At 36.7% G+C, this 26,660-nt stretch overlaps 1 protein-coding gene across 7 annotated transcripts in view; it reads right to left on the reverse strand.

The window, feature by feature from the left end:
* TBC1D4 (TBC1 domain family member 4) overlaps positions 1-26,660 on the reverse strand; it is a 248,147-nt gene that overhangs the window by 21,141 nt on the left and 200,346 nt on the right. For 6 of the 7 annotated variants that reach the window (XM_082365918.1, XM_082365916.1, XM_082365914.1 and 3 more), the window contains 6 exons: positions 26,574-26,648; positions 25,068-25,294; positions 23,132-23,296; positions 6,785-6,945; positions 4,519-4,728; positions 1,178-1,336 (listed from right to left, as the gene is read on the reverse strand). In XM_082365918.1, coding sequence (XP_082222044.1) covers positions 1,178-1,336; positions 4,519-4,728; positions 6,785-6,945; positions 23,132-23,296; positions 25,068-25,294; positions 26,574-26,648 — 997 coding nt within the window. The remainder of the gene's footprint in view (positions 1-1,177; positions 1,337-4,518; positions 4,729-6,784; positions 6,946-23,131; positions 23,297-25,067; positions 25,295-26,573; positions 26,649-26,660) is intronic. The other variant, XM_082365915.1, reaches the window with a different exon arrangement.

Here is a 26,660-nt window from a genome sequence, read left to right on the forward strand (position 1 = left end):
GATGAGATGGAAAGAAAAGGAGATGGGAAATGGGGAGAAGGTAGAGAGGATGGAAGAGGGAGGGTAAGGAGAGCTGGCGTATCCATGCAAGAAACAGCCTGTGCCAGACTGGGACCCAAAGTGGCATCACTGAAGCACAGGCTACAAGGTAGGGGAGGTTAAAAAGTGAGATGAGAGACGAAGGAAGGAGAGATCATGGAGGGCCTTGGGCACAGTGCTAAGAAGTTTAAACTCTGTTCTATAAGAAATGGGAAGATGAGTACCCCTAAAACATCTCTGAGTCATACCAAAGAACAGTGTGTTCTACATCTCACACACATTCTATTAGCCGCTATTTTGTCTCCCAAGTAATGCAGCCAGCGAAAATCTCTGGGATTTCCACATCTTCAAGGAAAAAAGAACATGTATCAGGTCTGTAAGTGTAGCACCTTACGAAATTAATTTTAATTTAAACTTAATTGGGCAACAGTTTCACATTACCATAGTCTTTTAAAACAAGATTCATGATCAGGTTATTTTGGGTACTTTGGGATCTTTATTTATGCAGGTCATAGAGATTCTCATTTTAATACAGTTAATCTGAGTCACAGAAATTGCATCTAAGCAATTCACATATTAGTTTTAATTTTAGATTTAAGATGTTTAAATATCAGTCGTTTTATATGACAGAGCAGAAATGCAATATAAGGCTAAATAAAAGCGTTTTTCTAAAATAAATAAAAGAATGGATGGTAGGAAAACTGATTGCTAATAATATATATCTGTACAAACACATACATGTACATGAATATACACATATATTTATAAATAAACACTTCTGAGCAAATGACAGAAATGAGTCAAGTTTAAAAGCCTGAGATATTTTTACGGATATGATCAAAGATTTGTACTAATGCATGTGATCTTTCCTTGGCAAACAACAACACTGAGTTGAAACAGCTGGTGAAGAGGCAGGAAACTGTGTAGAAAAGGTGCCTGCTGTCTCCTCAGGGACAGAATATCTCCATTAGTACCATGTGCTTACCAATACAGTCACCAACTACAGGCAGAAACAAAGTCCTCTCCTTTTTTTATAGGCAAAGCACGAAGAGAAAATTATGCCTAGGCTGCACGAATCAAAAAAATCTCTGAAGCTTTTCAAAAAAGAAAAAAGATTGATTGAGATGATCCAGGATACCTTCTTTAAGAGAAGTATGAATATCTTCCATATCGCATCTGATTTTAGTTCTGCAGTTTAACAACTTCTTATCCCAGGTTATTAAGACCTCCTTCTGACATATACCAACTTCTTCATAATCCAATTTAACTTTTCTGGACTGGAGTTCATCTCTGCTTGCTAAGAAAGACAGAATTTACATAAGACCTATATGCTTTTAAAACACAGTATTTGTAATGTTTCATTGCATTTGTAAAACCATACCAAATAACATTTTCTCAAAAAGAAAACTTAAAAAAAAAACAACTGAGGATACATGAAAGGTTTCTTAAATTTTGAGTCATTTCATGTAAAAACAAAAAAAAAAAACAAGGAATAACTTCCTACGGAGGTTTTACTCGGTATGTTACAGATGATAAGTCTTCTAAGCATAAAAAACAAACCATGTTTGAAATATCAATTTTTTGACAAATGTAATAGATAACCACAGAAGTGACAGCTTGCATCATTTTAAACACCATTAAAATGTTAATATTTTATATATGACATATGAGAAAACAATGCCTCATGCTAACCTTGATTTGAGAAATATTTGACCATGATAACCTGATACATTTTTATAACTATTTCCAGAGATACCAATACTGCCCTTAACAATGGTAGGTTATATATTCCTGTGTCCATTTTTAATAACCTTTAAGAGGAAAATTCATTTTTCTGAAGCTAACACTACTTTCATTTTTCAAAATAATACATAATTTTCTCTCATTTGATGGTCTAAAATCTAAGCCCAGAGTTCATTAAAAGAAATGCTTATAAAACAAACCACTATCTGTACTTGGTCTTTATCTTGAAGAATCGATTCCAAAAGAGGAGAAGGGAGAAAAAAACATGTGAGTGTATTTCTTCTCTTTCATTAGGACCACATTCAACAGGAGCCTCTCAGAGTAACCTGTATCCACTCAAGCTCCAGGGCTCAACCACCTTACCTGCTGCAACACAAATCTTTGTCATGCATCCAAAGTCCTCGACAGCACAAAAACAATAGCAGAATGAGTATTACTCTTTACTTAGTGTTTGAAGCCATTTCAAAAGAATTAAAATATCTTACAATAGACTGCTATTCCAACAGGCCAGTAAAAATTTCTACTTAAAAGTCCAGATATAATCAAAAGATAAATCGCACTACAAAAAATTCCTCCTAGATACCACTAGATGGCTTTCTAACAGTCTAGCTTTGCTTCTCGATATTTGCTTTATATTTCCCTATGATCATCAAATAATTTTTTAAAAGTTAATAACAAATATAATTCTAAATATAATCCTAAATATAACTTTATTAATGATGTTTTTCACAATGCACAAAGAATAATATTTCCTCAGATTTTTTTTTTCTCCAACCTTCTCTAGATCATTATTCATTTAAAATAATAATAATCATCTGCTGTGTGCCAGTCACAGGCCCAGAGGATAAAGTGCTGAGTGAGAGCAGTTAATATTTGCCCTGGTTAACTAGGCAAGAGCAAAGAACCATGAAGAAATGCTTATCCATTAGATAAATTTTTAACAGGTTAAGCTATTTTTTGTCTTTGTTATTTAAGTACAGAAGTAAATATAGAATCAACAAACGTTTCTGATCATATATTCTAAATGTCACCTCCTCTCTTATTCTGTCAATTTATGTAGTCGTATATAATAAACAGAATACACAGAGTCATTTGTATTATCCATTTCCTTATATTAACACATATAGTTGAGAAATAGTATGGCATACTGGGAAAAAGCCCAAGAACCGTGATAAATAAACTGGAGTTTTAATACTTGTTCTGCCAGTACACCACTGTTTGACCTTAGGTTAATTTCCTTAGCCTCCCCAAGCCAGTCACTAACTCAGCTGCAGAATGAAGAATGGAGCTAAATAATCTCTAATCTCCAGTTCAAATAGTCTATGATTCTAAAATTATCCATTAATATTTAATATAATATTCTACTGTACATATTCCCAACTGTTAATGAAATACAATTTCATGCTTTAAATGTTTTAAGGAAATCATAACCATCTTTTTTCAACCTCTTTTTCTGTTTATGCATTAGTTCAAGATATAATCAACTACAAAAAACATAAATTCAATTATTTTCAAAATCTATGGAAGCTTGAGTAGGCATACCATTTATCACATCAAACTTTTAAAAGCTATGTTAATAACAATTAATTGCATTTTTAACTTGAAAGGAAAGAAGATTTATTTCCGAAGGATGTTTAAAAATCGTATGTACTTTTCATTCTGCTAAGAACATAGCAATAATATATATAAGAATACAGCTGTGCCCTAGCAAACTAAAAAAATATTAAAAACTTAATTGAGCAATAGGTATAGTAAAAGGAATCTTAAGGCAGATGATGAACACAGAAATGTGAATATCTGCCTGTACTAAAAAAAGGCTTCTTTTGGAAGACAGCATAATAAAAGCAAGTCAGAGAAAAATCTAGATTACACATTTTCCAATAATCTTAAAAGTCAAAGGCCCACTTAAGCTAAATCTTTCATTTCATAAATGTGAAAAACAAGGCTCTTTTATGTTAAGTGATTTGCCCAAGATAATGGCATTAATAAATTTTTCAGATTTTGGTACCATCTGCACATCTCCCTGTCTATGATTCTATCAGCACTGGTGTAAATAACACTATTATTTTAAAGTCTGGAAAACACATTCTAAAGCATTTGGTATGCATAAACTTAGCAATAAAGCACTACAAATAGCACAATAGCTGTTATAAATTATCCATTTATAAATTTAATGATTTCAATGACTTTTTAAAATAGAAAATTTAAAAAACAGTAACAAAACATAGAAAATTTGATTTGATAATAGGTAATTAGTTGGAATGGATACAATATAATTTATTTGAAATAGGCATATTTATCATATTATGAATACAATTAGCCTGAAATTTGAAAATCATATTCAAAAAGAGAATTTGCTTTTTCATATTTAAGGTTTTTTTTAAAGTAATACATGATGATATTAAACTTTCAGTCATATTAAACACATTGACTTCGTTATATACATTCTTTTACCTTCTATTATTCTATCACCCAAATATACTCAAAGGATGTCTGATGTTTTAAATCTGCTAAACAAAAATGCAAATTTCTTAAGCTGGTCAGCTTCCCATGTCATAACCACCTCACGAAATAGAAATAAACAATTTTAATCAGTAGATATTCTGGTAAAAGTGTGTATACAGCCCGAGAATGAGTTTGAGTGTGTGTGTGGAGTGGGGGGGAATAGTATTAACAAATGACACCTTTAGATTATAGTATCATATCATGTCCTTTAGCCCTGTTTGAATGGCTAACCTTCAAGTTTCTGGTTTTCTTTTTCCATTCGAAGCAACAGGATTTGTTGGTGTATAGCTTTTCTCCACAAACTCCTCAGTTCCTCCGACTTTTTTCTTTCTTCAGCCTTTTCTGGGTCATCGTCACCAGACACGAATATAACCAGCGGTTCCTCCTCCATGGGTGGAGCAAGAGGGGACAGTGGCAGCAGCTCACTCGTGTCCAGTCCGTCTGCAGAGAAGAAAACAGTGAGAGGCATTCCTAAGTCGTAACCCAGACTACAGAAGTTCTCTCTGGACTTGACGCTCTCTCCTCCTATATTCCACTTGTAAAGTTGTTCACAAAGCTGCTCTCCCAGTAACTGTCAGTTTCTGGAACTAATGATTTAAGTAAATTCGCTAGACTGAATTCCCCTTCCAGATTTCCCTCTCCTAGTGAAACGAAAGTATATGTAATTTCACCACTTCTTCTTTCCGCACAAAATGACCTATAAGATAGGTGCTCTAAAATGACCTGGCCTTTCCCCAGAGTTCAACACTTCTGCAATTTTTCTGTGTATATTCTCTGTGCAAAACAAAAAGATTACATCCATAAGCATTAGTGACCTCCTAAGGTCTACACCTACCATCAGGATCTGTCAAGAGTAAAGCAGCTGAGCGACTCTGGTCATGGCTCAGCTCAGCACTGCTCATTCCTGCAACACTATAACCCAATTTCCGGGGCTCATTCTCTCCCTCCATTCTAGACCATCTTTTTCACTGTTGCCAATTATTTTCCTATTAACAATCATGATTTTGTGTCTTAAAACATTTCAATGGATGCATATATTCCATAGAACAAAGTCCAAACTCCCGGGACTAGCACATAGACCGCTTCAGACTTTGACCTCAAGTAACCTTTCCAACTTCTTGTCTCTATCTGCCATCCTCTGCTGTCATGATGCTGAATTTCTCATGACTCCCTGACCCACAAAGTTCTCTGCAATGACTCTAGAGCTTTTCTCATCCCTTTTTCTGAAAGATGTTTCTCCCAGCAATGAGTTTAAATAAATACGTAACTTTTTTGTAAAGCTTTCTTTGACCACCCCAGACAGAGTTACTTTTATCTCTAGAAATGTTTTTTCCTTGTTTTTTTTTTTCTTTATTAATTGACCTCGGCCCTTAGCCTTATTATTTACTTCCTTAATAAATAATTTTTTTAAAAAAATCTTACTGTATGGATTGAATACTTAGTACATTTGAATTTTGGCTTTCTTGGTTTTAGAACTGCCCTTTACATACCACTCAATTTTGATTTGTAGGGCTCTGATCATATTTTCTTCCTTCTAGTTTCTAGGAATACAGTTTTCAGCCTCCAAACACATGAAATTTTTTAGTTGTCCTCTAATTCTTTCTCCCTTCCTACCTCCCTCCCTCCCTCCCTCCTTTCCTTCCTTCCTTCCTCCTTTTTGCAGGGTGATCAGAGAATATAGTATAAATAATCACGATTCTCTGGAATTCATTTAAAAATCTTTATAGCCAAGTACATAAATATTTTTTACGACTGTTCCATGTGTGCTGAAAATGAATGAACTTTCTCTATAGGTGGCAAGGTTCTATACAAATATCAGATCAAGCTTGTTTAATTGTGTTTCTCAAATATTATCTACGTTTAATTTCTCTACATTTAATTTTCAGAGAGGAATATGTTAAAATCTCCCATGAGAGTTATTTATTTCTCCCGCAAATTTTGTTTAGTGTTATTTTCTAGCTCTCCAAGCTATATAATTATGAGTGTTCTCACCATTGTTAAATCTTTTTATTTATTGTTACATTTACTTTGCGCCTTTGGGCATTTTGCTTTAATTTCTTATAGGTCTGATATGCAAAGAGAGCTGCCAGGGCTCTCTTTTGATTGATGTTTGCCTGGTGTATCTGCATCCACTTTTCTACTGTTAAATATTTCTATGTTACTTTGTTTTATGTGTGACTCTTGTAAAAGAATGTTGCTTTTCTAATAATAAAAAAAGTCTATGACTTCTTTTCTATCACTATGCTAGTGCCCTATGCATTATGAAGCAGGCCCCAAAACACGTTTTGAAAATTCATTCATTCATCCATTCAACATGATTTGCTGAATGTCTAATAGGTTCTAATGATATCTGACACGTTAACCACTATATTGGATATAAAAAGGGAAGTTGTTTCCCTACTGTAATCACTTAAATCTCTTTGTACACAAAGCACCACATTCCATTCCCTAATTTACGACGCTGGTAAGGGGTAACTGTAGTAAGTATCACACGAACCCTGCTGCTGCATGGCCGAGGGAGATTTGTTCATGGGAGAGGCAACCCTAAGGAAAATGCGCTGCCGCCAGGAAATTCGGCGAGGAGTGACAGGGGTTCCTCCAACGTTTAGGGACTCATTGCTGCAGGTCGACAAGGTCCTTTTTCTCCCCTCTCCATCACTGTAGAAAGCACATAAATATATAACTTGTAAGGGGAACTGCATAACATGATCCTTCACAACAAAATGGCAGCACAAGCCATTCACAAGTTCTACCACGGGCAAGCACAAGCCACAGGCGACATGGAGCGATGCGTCACCAGGCACACCGGTCACCCAGGCCACCACATCCTGGGTCAGATGTCCAGGACACAGCCCAGTCATCAGAAGCTCACCGGTTTCTACTCATTCCATAGTAGCCAACCATTTCAGGTTCTAGCCTGAGCAAAGGAAGTACTTATACAGAGGAGCAAAGGTTGCTTGACTAATGAACTCATGCTTTCCTAAAATCACCTAAAAACTAAAATTAGTAGTTATTCTAAACAACGTCAATATTTCATAAAAGGCTCTTAAAGGGCTTTTCTTATAGCTCTTATAGGATGGCTGACAAGACAGCTTCTAGTTGCCTGTAACTGTTAAATCTGTCTCCAGAGTGTTAGCTACTAATAGCTGGATCGTGATACAAAGTAACCAGAACAAAGGCAGAGGAGTCAACCTTGGGATTATTGTTAGGCGATATATTAAAGAAAAAAGTGCGGCCAAATGAGATCGGATAGGTTACATTTTAAAACATTAAGCAGATTTCTTTAGAGCAGGACTTCTTAGAGACTATAATACGCTAGCATGCACTGTGCTTCTCCAGAGGGATATAGTATACAGAAATTCCCTAACTTACTTAAATGATTTGACCCCAGAATCAACTTCCTTAACTTTTTGGGGTGGTGAGGTAGGCAGCTGGGTATGTCACATCTTTCTACATTGGTGCTTTGTGAAACAAACATACAGAAATGCTGGTCTGCTCTAAGAATTTCATTTTCTAGGAAAGAGCACTCTAAATTCTGCTGGGGCTATCTGCAAGAAAAGGTCATTATTTTTAAAGAAGGTCATAATGACTCAAACTTAACTTTTGAGACCAATTACATTAGCAGCCAAAATACCATGCAATAACTATTGCTGCTCGTGGTGGGAATATTTTGCTCTTTTAAGTTTTAAAGTCTCTGAGCTTTCCTGAGAGAATGATGAAGATAACAATATTTACACGTGGTGATACCAACAAGTGAAGGTGCGCAAACTTCTGATGGAACCAAGAAGTGTTAGTAGTTAGGGCAGAAAGGAAACTCAGCGAAAAAAGCCACAACCCCACGTACATACTCAGAGGAACTCACTAAGGCGAATAAAATCAAAAGTCAGAAGAGCAATTCAGCCCTTACCTGTCATCTTTGTATTTACTTTGTGTATCCATACTCACAGTTATCAGGTAATTCAGTTATTTCTAATCTTGATCTATCTTTCTGGAACTACTGCTTCTAGATTAGCTAAATTAAGTTTAAGAAAGAGACATACCTTTGAGCTGCTACACAGACAGCAAATGACATGCTGGATCATGATACTTCAGAAAGTAGCTGATACACACATCCCAATACAGTAAAACCCACTTTGTTATGTACCCTGGATAAAGTTATAACCCTAATATGTGTCCACAGTTCACAGCTCTGCCATACTGAATGAATATATCCACCTTCACTTACCCTTTGGAAAGCATTAATTCAAGTATTTCGCTTTTGGGAACTACGATTCAAATGTTCTATATACAATAGTTATATCCTAAGAAACAAGCTTAACCTACCCTGTATCTTCGTTTGTGTAACACTATTTCACTGGCAGTTATGTGCTAAATGCCCAACTCAAGGATGTATTTCTAGCTCCTAGTGTAGTAACTGGCTATTAATAGTAAGCACTCAACAAATATCCATGGAATAAATTAATATTGTAAAACCATTAAAAACATTAACTCAGAAGGTTAAGTAAAATGGACAAAAAATATTGGCTAGGCTAACATGTCAGGAATAAATAAAAGATCGACCTTCTTAAAACCCTTTGTTGGTAGTCACAGCTTTTTACGTTTTTCTGGCAAAAAGCTCTAATAGCTCTGTTTCCCAAAAGCACAGACTGAGGTGTCGACGGCACTGGTAGGTATTGACAATGACAATACTAGTAATAAACAACATAAGGCATCTTTTTTCCAGATAGTGAAACAGCTATATAAGGGTATCTAATTTATAATTTAAGCCTAGAAAGCTAAGTGAAATACTTATGTAGAAGCAACTATTTCAATGCCTCACAGGATAAGTGTTCAATAAATAGTAGTTTCTCTTGACTTTTTAGTACCTCTAACAACAAAAATAGAATAAACCAAACCTAAGGGTTCTGAAACTTTTATATTTTAATGCTGGAATTAAAACATCTTTTCCAATTCAGTGTTAATGACATATCAAGCATTTGGGCAGTACTAAAAGTAAAATTGAGAAGAACCCATATCATTTTCATTATTGCCTGTAAAATACACAGTTTGGGGGTAAATAGGCTATAAAATTGGTGCATGGTGTACCCTTACATTAGCTCAATATTACAGATTTGAAAATTTCATAACATCTAAAACCTTATATCCTGTAATCTAAATAAATTGCCAAATGACGCATTTTCTTCAGATGTCTGGAATTTAATAGCCAGTAACAAGCCAAAAATTAGCTGTCAAAATATAAGATAATGCTATACTAAAAGGAAGTACTTACATAACAGACCATTGACCCTTTATCATGTACTAGAAAACGACATCCTGAAAAAGCAGTTTGGTCGCCAAGATAAGGCAAAAGCTGCCCTGCTTCATCTAGCAAGAGAAATATGTATTCTAAAGTCAGGGTCCAGATAAGGGTTTCAACAGTCAGTGCACATATGTTCTCTCTCCATTTCTTAATGGAAGAATGTCATGTATTTTAGCAGAGAAATAACTTCAGAGTATTATTACATTACATGTTCATTTATGTAAATGTCTCACTTCGTTTTCTTTGCTTTTGAAATCATTGCATTCCAAAATGTAAACACTTTTTTATTTTTAAATAGGAAGATCAAATCAAAAACACATTAATATATATACCAACATACATTGGTAAATTAATTATCTTTGCATTTTTTAGATGATGAAGCAAATAAGAACCATTACCTTATTTTTTCAAATAATCTTTTCCCTCCTTCTTTTGTATTTTGGAATATCAATACGTGCATTATAAAACTGTTTCCCAAGAGACATATCCAGGAAAAGTATTCTGTGCCAGCATTACCTCTATGAAAATTTGTTAAATTAAAAATTAATAACTAGGAAGGAAATACAACATAGAGAATGTCCATCTATTTTTGTATTGGTATAGTCTATATATACTTTCTATTACCAGTCACCAATTAATCAAGAATCACAATCCATGAACAGAAATGAGAGCTTTATAAGGGCAGGATAGAGGAAATCCTCTACTATGTGTATCACGGTGTAAGCTGGGAGGCACTTCCAAGTCCTTCTGGACACAGCATCTATCAAAAGCTACAGATATGATATGAACCTACCCACAGAGCTTCAAGATAACTTTTTAATATATCCTTGACCAAGCAGTTATAGCCTTCAGCTATTACACTGACATTACACTTCTTATATTAACACAGAATTTTTAATGCATACTTACTTGCCTGCTTTAATAAAAATTAATTCCAATAACAATAACACTGGACATGGCACAGAATGAAGGTGTTTTAGTGACCGCGCACAGGGACTCAACTTTAAGAAGGATGCAGTCATGTTTTATTTCCCACCAGGGCAACACACACACTTTTCACAAAGGTAAATAAACTCTTAGGCCAGGACCAGTTTTACAAGGCATTGTTCTGCGGGGCAGAAGCCCCCATCTCCCAACCCCCTTATTAGCACCCATCTAAAACTACCAGTATCATGAAGTCCAAATAAATGTCTACAAGCTGATTGAATCTATATCTAAATCACAATGTATTACACTCAAGATAGAAACAAAACTTGATTAATGGCATAGCAACCATTTAACAGAAATCTGAAAAGTCTTTCTCTCTGTAAATACCTCAAGAAAGGTTACATGGAACAGGCGCAGTGTTGAAACTTGAGTTTCTTCCACGGGACCCATAGTACAATTTAACTCATAATTGCTTTAGGTGGACTAATAGTTTATCTAAGCCCTGGCTTCAGCTGGGTACGAATCTGTCATCCTATGGAAAATCTGTACTAATTAAATAAAACTGAGAATGAGCTATTCTAGTGGAAACTAATATATAGCATCTGAGCTGAGTCAAAAGAGATAGATTAATCAATGGGTAAAACAAAAAAAGAACAAGAAGAAAGAATTTTATTTCCTAAACTCTACACTGAATGAAAAACAATTTAAGTTTTTTGCATTGGAATTTAAAATATCTCTGGGTAGCTCATTTGCTTACTCACATCCTTATAACCTAAGGTTATAAAAATGACATCAAGCAAGATATTAAACCTCCTTGGGGCTCAGTCTAACCATAAGTCTAAAATAAGGAAATTATGGGCCAGATGACTCCTAAGGTAATACACAGACCTAACTCTATGTTTGTAGTAGAACCTAGAAAGACACACAGTAAAGCCTAACATTTCTGTTGGGCTTTAAAATGTAGATAAGAAATTATTATTGAAATGGTCTTACACCCAATCATTAAAAAAATGTAAGTCAATTACAAGTCTCAAAAAAGTCACTTTTTATCTTATCAATGTGGCCAGGATAAGTTTTTTTCTTTGAATATCTCATTCTAGTCCAATCTTTGATACTGGATTTTACTCCCACTAGAAAGAAATCTAAATGTCAGTGGCCCCAAACAGGAAGATGGGGATGTCTGTTTTCCATTGGGTTTGTGATATGATCAAAGCATAGAAACTAGAACAAAGTAAAGAATAATCATTTTCAGTTAAGTTGCTCAGCAGTGATTCTGGATATTTACCACAAAAAGCATATGGGTCAAGAGGAAGAAATGTCATCACAGATGTGGTCAGACTTCCATAATGAGGAAGTAGGTGTTTTCCTGTGTCCAGCCCAGTGGGAGGTCTGGAAGGCCTCAGCAGTGTCTCAAAGTAACCAATGCGTCAGGAATTACGATGAACAGAAATAAACTAATAATTCTCTTCAGTGAAAACCAGATTCGATTTTATGAGTATGTTTCTTTTAAGGTTCTGATTTCTGCATCTTCTTGGGATTTGAAATAAACTCCTCTAATGTACACATGCACCTCCAAACTAGCAAATTAACTTCCATTAGTTCAAAATTTTAATTAGTTTTTGCTTGAAGGCCACAGCACAGTCCTAAAGAATGCCAACATGGAATAGACTAGAAACAGGATTTCTATTTGCAATCAACCTTTTATATGATCATTCATGGTCTTTGATTACACCAGGCATCACGTTTCCCCTACTATATACCCTTCACAGCACTGGGAGGATGGCATGCATTCAGGAGACAGCCAAAACTGATTTTTAAATTAATGGTGATAATCAGTTGGAAGAATTAATAAAGTTTTAAACAAAAATATTTAGGCCTCTAATCACCTTGATTCTAAAGCAGTGTCCCGTCTAGTACAACAGGAAAACAAGGAACAGCATTAGCATAGAGAAAGAGAGATGTCCCAAACCAGGATTTAGAATAAAAAGGCATTCCCATAAGACGTGAATAAAGCACAGATAATTTCAATAATGTACCATAATGAGTGATTACACTATTTTTCTCAGTGAATATGAGAGAACTATAGAACCAAAACTACCACGAAGTACTTACCAGCAAAAATCTATTTTCTCATTGAAAAGTTTTATAAGCAGAAGTAATGGCTATCATTTGACCAATGAATTTCAATATAAATATTTTTAAAATATAGGCTTAAAAGCTGAGAAGCAATAATAAGGAGGAACAAAGATGCTTGTTTATAAAAGGATATATTATATTTGATAAATGGATGTTATATAAATATACCATCTCATCATACACAATTATATTTTAGCTACTACACAATGAAATAACATTAAATTTTTAAGAATTAATTTGAAGGTAAAACAAAACGTATGTGTACTCTCTTTCCTTTAGCATCTCAGTGCTCTGCAAATGAACCTACTAATCAATAAACCATGATATTAAAAAGATCTTGGCTTCTTTTTCTCAGCCTGCTTATAAACAATAATCTACATGTTTTTAATAATTCAGAATCGTGGTCCTGGAGAAGAATGCCTAACCTGAATTTAAAATTTCACATTAACATGCTCTTTAAATAGTATTTGTTAGCCTATGTGCTAACCTACCATATACCTTACTTGACTATGAATATTTAGAGATCCACTCTATGCATCTAATAAGATATGAGTTACCCAAATGAAAAGAAAATACCTGGTGTGGGAAGACACGCAGTTAGCGTCTCCCCACAACTAGGGCACCTGCCGGCCACTGGGAGGGGACTCTGATGCCCAAGGAGACGGGAGGAACCCCAAAGTGAATTGGTAGGATGAAGGGGGACTGAGGGGGGAGGAGAAGTGGAGGCCAGACAGGATTGGCTCCCCTGAGGCTGGGGAGTTGAGGAGAGGCAGGCGGGAGAGACTCTCAGGGAAGAGCGGGAAAAGAGCGGAGGGCAATCGCCTCACCCACTCGGGCCAGGGAGCCTGCTGAGCTGCCAAGCTGGTACCCCCCATCCAAAGCCCCATCCAGGCCACGTAGGTCCTGGGGGCATAGGAGGGAGGCCGGGGAGATCAGGAGAGGCAGGCGGGAGGGGCCATCCAGTAGGACCGAGAGAGGAGTGGAGAGGTTGATTGCCCCGCCCACTCGGGCCAGGGGAGACTGCTGAGCTCCCAGGCTGGTCCTCTGCCCTCCAAGGCCCCCCACCCCAGCCGAACTGGTCCTGGGGGCTTAGAAGGGAATCCAGGGAGATCAGGAGAGGCAGGTGGGAGGAGCCCTCTGGGAGAAGTGGGAGAGGAGAGTAGGGCGTTTGCCCTGCCCACTCCAGCCCAGGAAGCCTGCTAGGCTCCCAGGCGAGGTTCCCTGCCCTCTGAGACTGGGCTGGGGGACAGGCCTGGGGCCCTTCTGTTCCTTGAGCCTAAGCCCCACCCCCCCACAGCCGCCAGGGCCTTTTCCAGCCCTGTGGGTCCTGAGCATTGGCCCCGCCCACCACCCAAACCTCTCCCTTGCTTAGGCCCCGCCCTCCACAGCCAAGGCCTTCTCCCCGCTCCCCACCCCCTTTTTTTCTTTTCCCTCCTCCTCTTTTTTGCTATTGTAGTACTGGTGTACCTTCCAGTTATTGATTCATCTATATTTTTACTTTTATATTCTTCCTAACATATCTGTTAGCTTCCCAGTCTAATTTTATTTTTTACTTTGTTATTGTTCTGTTTTTTTTTTTGCCGCCCCAGGCAGCATGTAGGATCTTGGTTCATGAGCCCAGGGGCGGGTGGAAGCTCTTGCAGTGGGAGCTCCGAGTCCAAACCACTGGGCTAACAGAGAACCTCAGACCCCAGGGAATATTCATCAGAGGGAGCTCTCACGGAGCTCTTCATCTCAGCACCAAGACCCAGCTCTACCCAATAGCCTAAAAACTCCAGTGTTGGAAGCCTCAGGCCAAACAACCAGCAAAACAGGAACACAATCCCACTCATAAAAAAAAAAAAAATGAGATGGCAGAAAAATACATCACAGATAAAGGAGCAAGGTAAAAACCTATAAGACCAAATAAACGAAGAGGAAATAGGCAATCTACCTGAAAAAGAATTCAGAGTAATGATAGTAAAAATGATCCAGAATCTTGGAAATAGAATGGAGTCACGGACTGAGAAAATACAAGAAATGTTTAACAAAGATCTAGAAGAACTACACAACAAACAGAGATGAACAACACAATAACTGAAATGACAAATACACTAGAAGGAATCACTAACAGAATAACTGAGGCAGAAGAACGAATAAGTGAACTGGAAGACAAAATGGTGGAAATAATTACTGAGGAGCAGAATAAAGAAAAAATAATGAAAAAAATTGAAGACAATCTCAGAGACCTCTGGGACAACACTAAACGCACCAACATTCGAATTATAGGAGTCCCAGAAGAAGAAGAGAAAAAGAAAGGGTTTGAGAAAATATATGAAGAGAGTATAGATGAAAACACCCCCAACATGGGAAAGGAAATAGTCACCCAAGTCCAGGAAGCACAGAGAGTCCCTTACAGGATAAACGCTAGGAAAAACACACCAAGACACATATTAATCAAAGTAACAAAAATTAAATTAAAAGAAAAAAATATTAAAAGCAGCAAGGGAAAAACAAAAAATAATATACAAAGGAATCCCCATAAGGTTATCAGCTGATTTTTCAGCAGAAACTCTGCAGGTCAGAAGGGAGTGGCAGGATATACTTAAAGTGATGAAAGAGAAAAACCTACAACCAAGATTACTCTACCCAGCAAGGATTTCACTCAGATTCGATGGAGAAGTCAAAAGCTTTTCAAACAAGCAAAAGCTAAAAGAATTCAGCACCACCAAACCACCTTTACAACAAATGCTATAGGAACTTCTCTAGGCGGGAGGCACAAGAGAAGGAAAAGACCCACAAAAAAACAAACCCAAAACAGTTAAGAAAATGGTGATAGGAACATACATATTGATAATAACCTTGAATGTAAATGGATTAAATGCCCCAAACAAAAGACACAGACTTGCTGAATGGATACAAAAACAAGACCCATACATATGGTGTCTACAAGAGACCCACTTCAGACCTAGGGACACATACAGACTGAAAGTGAAGGGATGGAAAAAGATATTCCATGCAAATGGAAATCAAAAGAAAGCTGGAGTAGCAATACTTGTATCAGATAAAATAGACTTTAAAATAAAAACAGCTACAAGAGATACGGAGGGGCACTATATAATGATCAAGGGAATCAATCCAAGAAGAAGATATAACAATTATAAATGTTTATGCACCCAACACAGGAGCACCTCAATACATAAGGCAAATGCTAACAACCATGAAAGGAGAAATCGACAGTAACAAAATAATAGTAGGGGACTTTAACACCCACTTACACCAATGGACAGATCATCCAAACAGAAAGTAAATAAAGAAACACAAGCTTTACATGACACAATAGACCAGATAGATATAACTGATGTTTATAGAACATTCCACCCAAAAGTGACAGAATACACTTTCTTCTCAAGTGCACATGGAACATTCTCCAGGATAGATCACATACTGGGTCACAAACCAAGCCTCGGAAAATTTAAGAAAACTGAAATCGTATCAAGCATCTTTTCTAACCACAACGCTACGAGATTGGAAATCAATCACAGGAAAAAAACTGTAAAAAACACAAATACACGGAGGCTAAACAGTGCACTACTAAATAACCAAGAGATCACTGAAGAAATCAAACAAGAAATTAAAAAATACATACAAACGAATGACAATAAAAACACAATGACCCAAAACCTATGGGGCACAGCAAAAGCAGTTCTAACAGGGAAGTTTATAGCAATAAAATCTCACCTCAAGAAACAAGAAAAATCTCAAATAAACAATCCAACCCTACACTGAAAACAGCTGGAGTAAGAAGAACAAAGAAAACCCAAAGTCAGCAGAAGGAAAGAAATAATAAAGATCAGAGAAGAAATAAATGAAACAGAAATGAAGAAAACAGTAGCAAAGATCAATAAAATGAAAAGCTGGTTCTTTGAGAAGATAAACAAAATTGATAAACCCTCACCCAGACTTATCAAGAAAAAAAGGGAGAGGGCACAAATCAATAAAATTAGAAATGAAAAAGGAGACATCACAACTGACACTGCAGAAATACAAAGGATTATACGAGACTACTACAAACAACTCTATGCCAATAAAATGGACAACAACAAAGAAATGGACAAATTCTTGGAAAGGTACAATTTTCCAAGACTGAACCAGGAAGAATTAGAAAATATAAACAGGGGTTTCCCTGGTGGCGCAGTGGTTGAGAATCCGCCTGCCAATGCAGGGGACACGGGTTCGAGCCCTGGTCTGGGAAGATCCCACATGCCGCGGAGCGGCTGGGCCCGTGAGCCATGATTACTGAGCCTGCGCGTCTGGAGCCTGTGCTCCGCAACGGGAGAAGCCGCGATAGTGAGAGGCCCGCGCACCGCGATGAAGAGTGGCTCCCGCTTGCCACAACTAGAGAAAGCCCTCGCACAGAAACGAAGACCTAACACAGCCATAAATAAATAAATAAAAATTTAAAAAAATAAAAAAGATATCTTATAAAAAAAGAAAATATAAACAGACCTATCACAAGTAATGAAATTGAAACTGTAATTAAAAATCTTCCAACAAACAAAAGTCCATGACCAGATGGCTTCACAGGCAAATTCAATCAAACATTTAGAGGACAGCTAACACCGATCCTTCTCAAACTCTTCCAAAAAAATTGCAGAAGGAGAAACACTCCCAAATTCATTCTATGAAGCCACCATCACACTGATACCAAAACCAGAAAAAGATATCACAAAAAATGAAAATTATACACCAATATCACTGATGAACATAGATGCAAAAATCCTGAACAAGATACTAGCAAACAGAATCCAGCAGCACATTAAAAGGATCGTACACCATGATCTAGTGGGATTTACCCCAGAGATGCATGGATTCTTCAATATAAGCAAATCAATGTGATACACCACATTAACAAATTAAGGAATAAAAACCATATGATCATCCCAATAGATGCAGAAAAAGCTTTTGACAAAATTCAACACCCATTTATGATAAAAACTCTCCAGAAAGTGGGCATAGAGGAAACCTCCCTCAACATAATGAAGGCCATATATGACAAACCCACAGCAAGCATCCTACTCAATGGTGAAAACCTGAAAGCATTTCCTTTAAGATCAGGAACAAGACAAGGATGTCCACTCTCTCCACTCTTATTCAACATAGTATTGGAAGTCCTAGCCACAGCAATCAGAGACGAAAAAGAAATAAAAAGAATACAAATTGGAAAAGAAGAAGTAAAACTGTCACTGTTTGCCGATAACATGATATTATACATAATAAATCCTAAAGATGCCACCAGAAAACTACTAGAACTAATCAATGAATTTGGTAAGGTTGCAGGATACAAAATTAATGCACAGAAATCTGTGGCATTCCTATACACCAACAATGAAAAATCAGAACGAGAAATTAAGGAAACACTCCCACTTAACACTGAAACAAAAAGAATAAATACCTAGGAATAAACCTGCCTAAGGAGGTGAAAGACTTGTACTCAGAAAACTATAAAACACTGACGAAAGAAATCAAAGATGACATAAACAGATGGAGAAATATACCATGTTCTTGGATCGGAAGAATCAGTATTATGAAAATGACTATAGTACCCAAAGCAATCTATAGATTCATTGCAATCCCTATCAAACTACCAATGGCATTCTTCACAGAATTAGAACAAAAAATTTTACAATTTGTATGGAAACACAAAGGACCCCAAATAGCCAAAGCAATCTTGAGAAAGAAAAACGGAATTGGAGGAATCAGGCTCCCTGACTTCAAACTATACCACAAAGCTACAGTAATCAAGACAATACGGTACTGGCGCAAAAACAGAAATACAGATCAATGGTACAGGATAGAATGCCCAGAGATAAACAAATGGGACTTAATGAAACTTAAAAGCTTTTGCACATCAAAGGAAACCATAAACAAGACAAAAAGACAACCCTCAGAATGGGAGAAAATATTTGCAAATGAAACAACAGACAAAGGATTAATCTCCAAAATATACAAACAGCTCATGGAGTGCAATATCAAAAAAACAAACAATCCAGTTAAAAAATGGGTGGAAGACCTAAACAGATATTTCACCAAGGAAGACATACAGATGGCCAAGAGGCACATGAAAACATGCTCAACGTCACTAATTATTAGAGAAATACAAATCAAAACTACAATGAGGTATCACCTCACACTGGTCAGAATGGCCATTATCAAAAAATCTAGAAACAATAAATGCTGGAAAGGGTGTGGAGAAAAGGGAACCCTCCTGCACTGTTAGTGGGAATGTAAATTGATACGACCACTATGGAAAACAGTAGGGAGGTTCCTTAAAAAACTAAAAATATGGGCTTCCCTGGTGGCGCAGTGGTTGAGCGTCAGCTTGCCAATGCAGGGCACGTGGGTTCGAGCCCTGCTCTGGGAAGATCCCACATGCCGCGAAGCAGCTAGATCCGTGAACCACAACTACTGAGCTCTGCGCGTCTGGAGCCTGGGCTCCGCAACAACAGAGGCTGCGATAGAGGCCTGCGCAGCGCGATGAAGAGCGGCCCCCGCTTGCTGCAACTAGAGAAAGCCCTTGCATAGAAACGAAGACCCAACACAGCTAAAAATAAATAAATAATAAAAATAAAGGAATTCCTTTAAAAAAAAAAATCTATTAAAAAAAACTAAAAATAGAACTACCATATGACCCAGCAATCCCACTACTGGGCATATACCCTGAGAAAACCATAATTCAAAAAGACACATGTACCACAATGCTCACTGCAGCTCTATTTACAATAGCCAGGACATAGAAGCAACCTAAGTGTCTATCGACAGTTGAATGGATAAAGATGTGGCACATATATACAATGGAATAGTACTCAGCCATAAAAAGAAACGAAATTGAATTATTTGTAGTGAGGTGGATGGACCTAGAGTCTGTCATACAGAGTGAAGTGAGTCAGAAAGAGAAAAACAAATACCATATGCTAACGCGTATATATGGAATCTAAAAAAAAAAAAAAAAAATGGTACTGATGAACCTAGTTGCAGGGCAGGAATAAAGAGGTAGACATAGAGAATGGACTTGAGGACATGGGGTGGGAGGGCCAAGCTGGGGCGAAGTGATAGTAGCATCCACATGTATACACTACCAAATGTAAAATAGTTGGCTGGTGGGAAGCAGCAGCATAGCACAGGGAGATCGGCTGGGTGCTTTGCGATGACCTAGAGGGGTGGGATAGAGAAGATGGGAAGGAGGCGATATGGGGACATGTGTATGCATATGGCTGATTTGCTTTGTTGTGCAACAGAAACTAACACAGTATTGTGAAGCAATTATACTCCAATAAAGATCTATTTAAAAAAAAAAAAGAAAATTACATACCTTACTTGACTATGAATATTTAGAGATCCATTCTATGCATCTAATAAGATATGAGTTACCCAAGTGAAAAGAAAATTATATTTCATAGTTTTATGGACCTCCTTTCTATTCTGAATAGTTCTAGATATCATGGTAATTGTGTGCATATGATGTTTTCTCTGAAACCAGGAATAATGAGAGATGTAGAGTTCAGAAATTACTGACATAAAACCACACTCTTGAATATCCTCATTCTTAGGAAATTCACACTAAAGTATTCAGAGTAAAAGGACATGATATCTGCAACCTACTCACAAATGGCTTAGAATAAAAAAATATATGTATATATATATGTATGTATGTACATATACATGTAAACAGGCAGACTGATAAAGCAAATGTTAAAAATTGATGAATCTGGATAAAGAGTTAGCAGTTCTCCATAATATTTTTGCAACTTTCCTGTAAATTTGGAATCGTTTCACAATACCAATTTTTTAAAAACTCTCTCCAAGATTCTAACTAGTAAATTTATGTCTAAGTGACTTACTAATTGAAATAAACCTATTGAGAGTGAATTTTGACCAATAATTTTACTACTGTGTAGATAGTCATCAATAATGCATGGGTATGTACCACTATAGACATGTATAATAATATCCAGGGAGAGTACACTTTAAAAGCCAAAGGACTAGAAATAACCCACATGTCCACTTGCAAATGAATGCACTGTGATATAGTAAATGAAATACTATCCAGCAATAAAAATGAATGAACTGAAGTGCACATAAAAATAGGAATGAATCTCATAAACTAACTTAAGTGAAGGAAGCCAGATATAAAAGAATTTATGCTGTATCATTCCATTTATAGAAAGTTCAAAACCAGGCAAAACTAAACTATGGTGTTTGAGGTCAGGATGTGGGGTAGAGATTGGGTGGGAAAACGTGAGGAGCTGCAGGTGTGCTGGTAGCATTCCATGTATTGACTGGGTCGGGGTGACGTGGGATGTTCACTCTGTGATAATCCATGGAGCTGGATGCTTACGATTAGCGTACTTTTTTTTTTTCCGGTCTAGTTTTTAGGGATTAGCGTACTTTTTAACGAAAAATGTTAAGTGTCTTTTTGGCTTATTGATTCTATGCTGTCAAATTACAAAACAGCATACAAAGAGTACACAAAAACATGCCAAAAAGTGTTCTCTGATTTTTAGAACTTCTCAGAGCCAAGAGAACACCACAAAGTACAGAAAATACGATGATTTTTAATGATCCTATAAATTTAAAAGTTCTCCACATGCTTAAATATAGCATTTCAAATAAGATCACTGCAAAGAAGTGAATTTTTTTCAATACAAAACTAAATATTTGCCCTCTGACTTCAATACCCTCCTATTAGAATGAGGTACAGAAGGCTAAGGGAAGCTAGGCACAAGAATGATACATACATCTAGGCAGAAACTACCGAAGATGAACATATAGCCATACATTAAAAACTATAATCTTTTTTTTTAAAGTCACTGCTTTTGTACTCTATAACCTATTCACAGCTAGTCTTTGACCTTTTTATGGCTGTTCCTAATTGTCACCTCAGGCATGGTTCTATTTCTGGAAGGAAACAGGGATTCTCCAGATGCTCACTTTGACATAACAACAGGAAACTGCAAATGGGTGTCATTGAAAGCACTGTATTCTTAATAAGTAGTACTATGGAGATGAGGCAAACTGACATTTTTATATGTGTACATCCTCAGTTCTCTAAATTCATTGCATATTCCATATACATTATGCTATTTTTATGGCTATCTTCCTTTAAATCTTCTCCCATAAGGTTGTCGCTGAAAAACCCTTTAAAATCAATTCTTCATCAACTTTCTTCACTAGCAATTCAATGTTTCAACATAACTTTGTACTAATTCAGAGGAAGGTTCAGATTCAAAATTTTATTAATCCAATATTAATCGTCTTTCTTGGGATGAAAAAAATGGACACACATGGACAAAAGATACTCAGGGATAATTCAAGCGTTATTCTAATTTAACTAGTTACTGTGGGTTACCTAATTATATGCTAACTTTTTGGGTTCCCTAAATGTAAAAGAAAGGAGGCCAAAGAATACCCAAGAAGATTTTAGTGGCACACAGGCTAGTTGATAGCATGTATTCCTCTCCCTGACTGCAAAAATTGCCAATTATCGAACAATAGAAACAACCCAAATATCCATCAGCAAGAGAGTGGATAAATTCTGCTGTATTGAATGGAATACTATACAGCAATAAAAATGAATGGCTCAAGCTACACATAAAAATAGGAATGAATCTCAGAAGCTTCTAAGCCAACAACAACCCCTTGAGAAGAATTCCCAAGTTAATCCACCACTTTCCAAAGGCTAGAATATCCCACTGAGAATTTGCATGATCAGTAAGATTTCATAATTTCAAAAAGTTTTAAAGGCAATTCTTAAAAAATCACTATATTTAATTTTGTGTAGCTATAAGAGCAAGGAATAAGACTGAATAGGCTACACGTTTTCAATACTGGGGACAAAAAACAAAGCAAAATCGAATGTCTACAAGATTCAAGAGCTCCCTCATGTTGCCTGAAAGAGTTGCTATCAACATGATCCTCTACCCATTATGTGACTTACACTGAGATTCAGAAAAGAAGGTCTACGTCATTGAAAAAAATCAGAGAAACGCCTAGGAAATATTCTATATACTTAAAGATATATCATATCCATTACTTTAGTATAGTTGTTTAAATCAGTGGCTTTTGGGTTCCATAAGGTATGTCCAGAGAAGCTAAGAAAAAAAGGCATGATCAGGGGAGGTTTGCTTATGTGTTAGCACCAGGTCTTGCCCCAAACAAAACAAGGCTTAGACTCTGGGGCCGAAGGCAAAGAAACACACAAATAGTACAAAAAATATAATCCCTAAAGTAAGATAATCATGTCATCAAAAAGCTTGGAAACACTGGTTTTAAAAGTTTTCTTCAAATTAATTGGAAATGAAACCAATATATTAGAAACAGGTTAGAACAAGCACAACATACAGATGCATTCATGTCACTCTAAAGTTAATTAGCCACTTCTTAGTAACATATCAGTATATCACTGCAGAAAACGTTGCTTTGCAAACAGGACACTGATCTCACCTGATTTCATTTTCATACTGTGGGGACAGTCTACCTGAATTCTGGTAAAAGCTTTTCAGGAAAGAGGGGGCAGTGAAGGAAGGGGCAGAGAAGGAAGTGTGAAGACTTGGAAGACTGGAGGAAGAATTACTCTCCTTGTGCATGCGCCGAACTGATGCAAGGATGCTGGGTACAGAAAATACAGCAAATTTGTCTTAATTTACATTTTGGCACAATCTTCATTCACTATGAGATAGCATATACACAGGTTCTCGCTATAAATGTAATCAGGGCTGAATTTATATGGAAAAAAACTTATATGCATGCAGTTCTCTATTAGATGACTATGACCTAGTTCATTGTTCACAAACTGAATTCCTCATCTATGCAGCGTTTCTAAGCATATGTGTTTGTCTCTAAAAAGCTCTTAACAATTTTAGGACAAAAAGTGTTTGTTTTGACATGCAAAAGATACTTCAAGGGGAAAAAGTAGGAAAGCACAAATAATTACAGGAAACAAGTTCCAGAAGGAAAAACTGATTATCAGTAGTTCAAAGACTTAATTATTTTAAAGATATAAACCCTTCTAAAAATTTAAGAACAACATGTTTGGTTGTTGGAAGGCATCATAATACCTTTGGCTTAACAAACGTTAATGTCCATGTTCTTTTCTTGCAGCCTGTGGCATTGTGCAGCCATGGTTTTATCTGAATCCCTAAATCTCCTACAAAGTTTTTTTTCCAGAAGATTCTTTTCATAGCAAGTTTTTACCATGATATAAATAGCACCTTTTCATATTGACAGAAGTTCTTTGAGCATATACATTATGAAATGTGGAAAACATAAGGAAAAACAGACATTATTAATTGTTTAAAATAATTAATGTTTTAAATTCTTGAAAATAATTTTTCCTGGAAAAAGAGACAATGTTTTGGGTAAATATAAATGATCATTAAAATTTTTCATATATACATGAATACTTAATCCTTTTTCATAAAAGAAAATCTGAGGATAATTAGTTTTATTAATTTATTTTTATATATCCTAAATATTTTATTTTTTAATATCAAATTATTCAAAAAACAACAATCAGCATTCAATTGCATCCTTAAAAGAAAAGCTGGTAAATTTGATAACAACTAATATAAAAATTAATCTTCTTTTTACTTAGAGTTCTGTTGGGTTTTTTTTTTCCTCTCTGACTGGAACCCCTATCAGACCGTTTCCTGAAACCAAACTCATAGGAACGAAGAAAAACAAAATTAGTTCTAGGATATAAATTCTGATTTGTACTACACGGTAAGAAGTATAATCATTCCACAATTCCAAATTTACCCCCTTTATTATCTCTTACCAAATGCCAAATGATTTTGTTAAATATTTTTTAAATACCATGCAAGATAGTTTCTAATGGATACTTCCTGTCAATTATGGTATATGTATTCTTCTTTGTAAACATCACTTTATTCTAGATAAAATTTTTAACAATTTTCACATTTGGCTTTAATTTATTATGAAAAAAAATACAGCCAATTTTTATCTCATGTATAAAGGTAATGTAGGAGATTTTTTTAACCCTTGTGCTTACAGGAAGTTCTGCTATGTTATTTGCAAATTTGCTGACTGTTTCATGAAAGCCATCATCAAAGAGACACTGAGGAACATGCGTTGTCAGAAGCTTTTTCAGACAAAACAACTGCCTGATATCTTGTTTTCGACATTTTTCTGGGAAAACAAAAACTATTTCCATCCAAAATGCTTTAACTCTTCTCTTTCGGGGTGCCTTAAAGCTTGCCTGTTTCCCTTAGTAACGAAGGTTTTTACCATTCAATTTATTTTTCTGACAACTAAATGTTGGCTACAGCATGAAGTCACAAATAACTCTTGACTCCACGGTGGTCAGAAGAGAGTGACAGGAGAATTCTGTTCCAGCTTCTGGAGAGAGCTTTGGACTCACCTGCACTGTTCGCTGGAGCTCTGCCTCAGAAGAGGGGAGCGAAGCCCGTGAGCCTTCCCATCCTGTAAATTCAGCTTCCTCTTCGTGCTGGAAGGTGGGTGGCTGAACGTGTGGGCCCGTCTTCGAAACTGCGGGGAGTCGGAATCCTCTTCAGGGAACGTCTGCCAGGCTGAGGACAGCGGGGAAGCTGGCGGGGTCCCTGGCGGGGAGTCTCCAGGGGAGAGGTCCTGAAACGCAAGAGGTCAGGCCTTTCCTTCCTACACCGATCATGGCAGACCTGCTCACAGGGTGCCTCTTCTTCCTCCTGAGTCACGACAAACTGTTGTAGCTTTTTTTTGTTTTTTGTTTTTTTTTTTACTCAATCCATGCTGAGGGCTGATCACTGTCACCACAACCCATTTCTTCTGATAAGCAGCTGTAAGACGGCATCCGTAAAGGTAGGCCAGAAAGTGAAAGGGATAATAAGAAGAGGGATGCTTTCCCCTAACCCTTTGTGGTAAGATGCTCTCCAGCTACTGTACTGTTCTCACTGTTGCCAGAAAGATGAAAAGAGATCCTGACCGAAAGAGGGTGGAGGTCTGTATTTACGTATCTACTGATTTCCATGACATATCGGTTGCATGTTTCCTGTACTGTCAAAACAATATCACAACGCTTAAGTGTCCAAGTCTCAGGGCAAAGATTTCAGGAAAATAAAATAAAGCCTGTTAAGTATCTTCCCTCACCATGGATGCTTCTATCTAACTACGTGTTCCCTGAGGTAAAAATTTTTTTAAAGACATGAAAAACAGGAAATGAATGAAAAGTGAGCTATGCCGGAATGCCTCTCATATTGCATGGGGAGACATCATAAATCTTTCCATTTAGACAAGTATGCTGTTTGAAATGTTTAGCCTGATAAACTTTGGTTAGGGCTAATCGACTCATAACTGGACTAAGTCCTCAATTCTACCAACAGAAAGTTTAGTGAACATATTTTAATATTTTTCCATTAAAAAAAATAGGTTGCATTTGCCTCAGGTTACATGTTACAGGAAACAGGAAACCAAACCTACTGAGAATTGTCTATGAGATAAAGAAGAGCCTAACGTTGCAGTTAAAAGGGTTAAATATGGGGGAGGGGGAAGTAATATGAGGAGGGAACAAAAGATAAAAAGATCACTGTATAAGTGCAATAATCATATGGCTCCTTTTTCTATGGCCTTGGATCAACAGTTGCTCAAATATCGTCCCCGAAATTATACTATCTCCAAACAGTAAAACGCCTGACAGAGCAGAGTTAGACAGCAAGGGATGTGTTCTGTCCCAGAAAGAGAAAGCCTCAGTTGAATAAAGAGCAACATGCTAATAGCCAGAATCTTCTTTAAAATAATAAAGGCTCAAATAATTATTTTTTAGAAGTCATAAAGAGCTCATAACAAAATAACTAAGCACGCATATTATCATATTAGTGTTTGTTTTTACCAAGTTGCAATAGTAGGAAAAAAGGGAGCTCTGCTTAGATACCTTCTCTGAAGCAACACTGTTGGATCGTTCAAAGCTGTCCACACTTCCAAGCCGACCTCTCATTCTGTTAGCTCCCTGAGTGAAGAG

Source organism: Balaenoptera borealis (assembly GCF_965194805.1).
Source record: "Balaenoptera borealis genome assembly, chromosome: 18".
Lineage (NCBI taxonomy): Eukaryota > Metazoa > Chordata > Mammalia > Artiodactyla > Balaenopteridae > Balaenoptera > Balaenoptera borealis.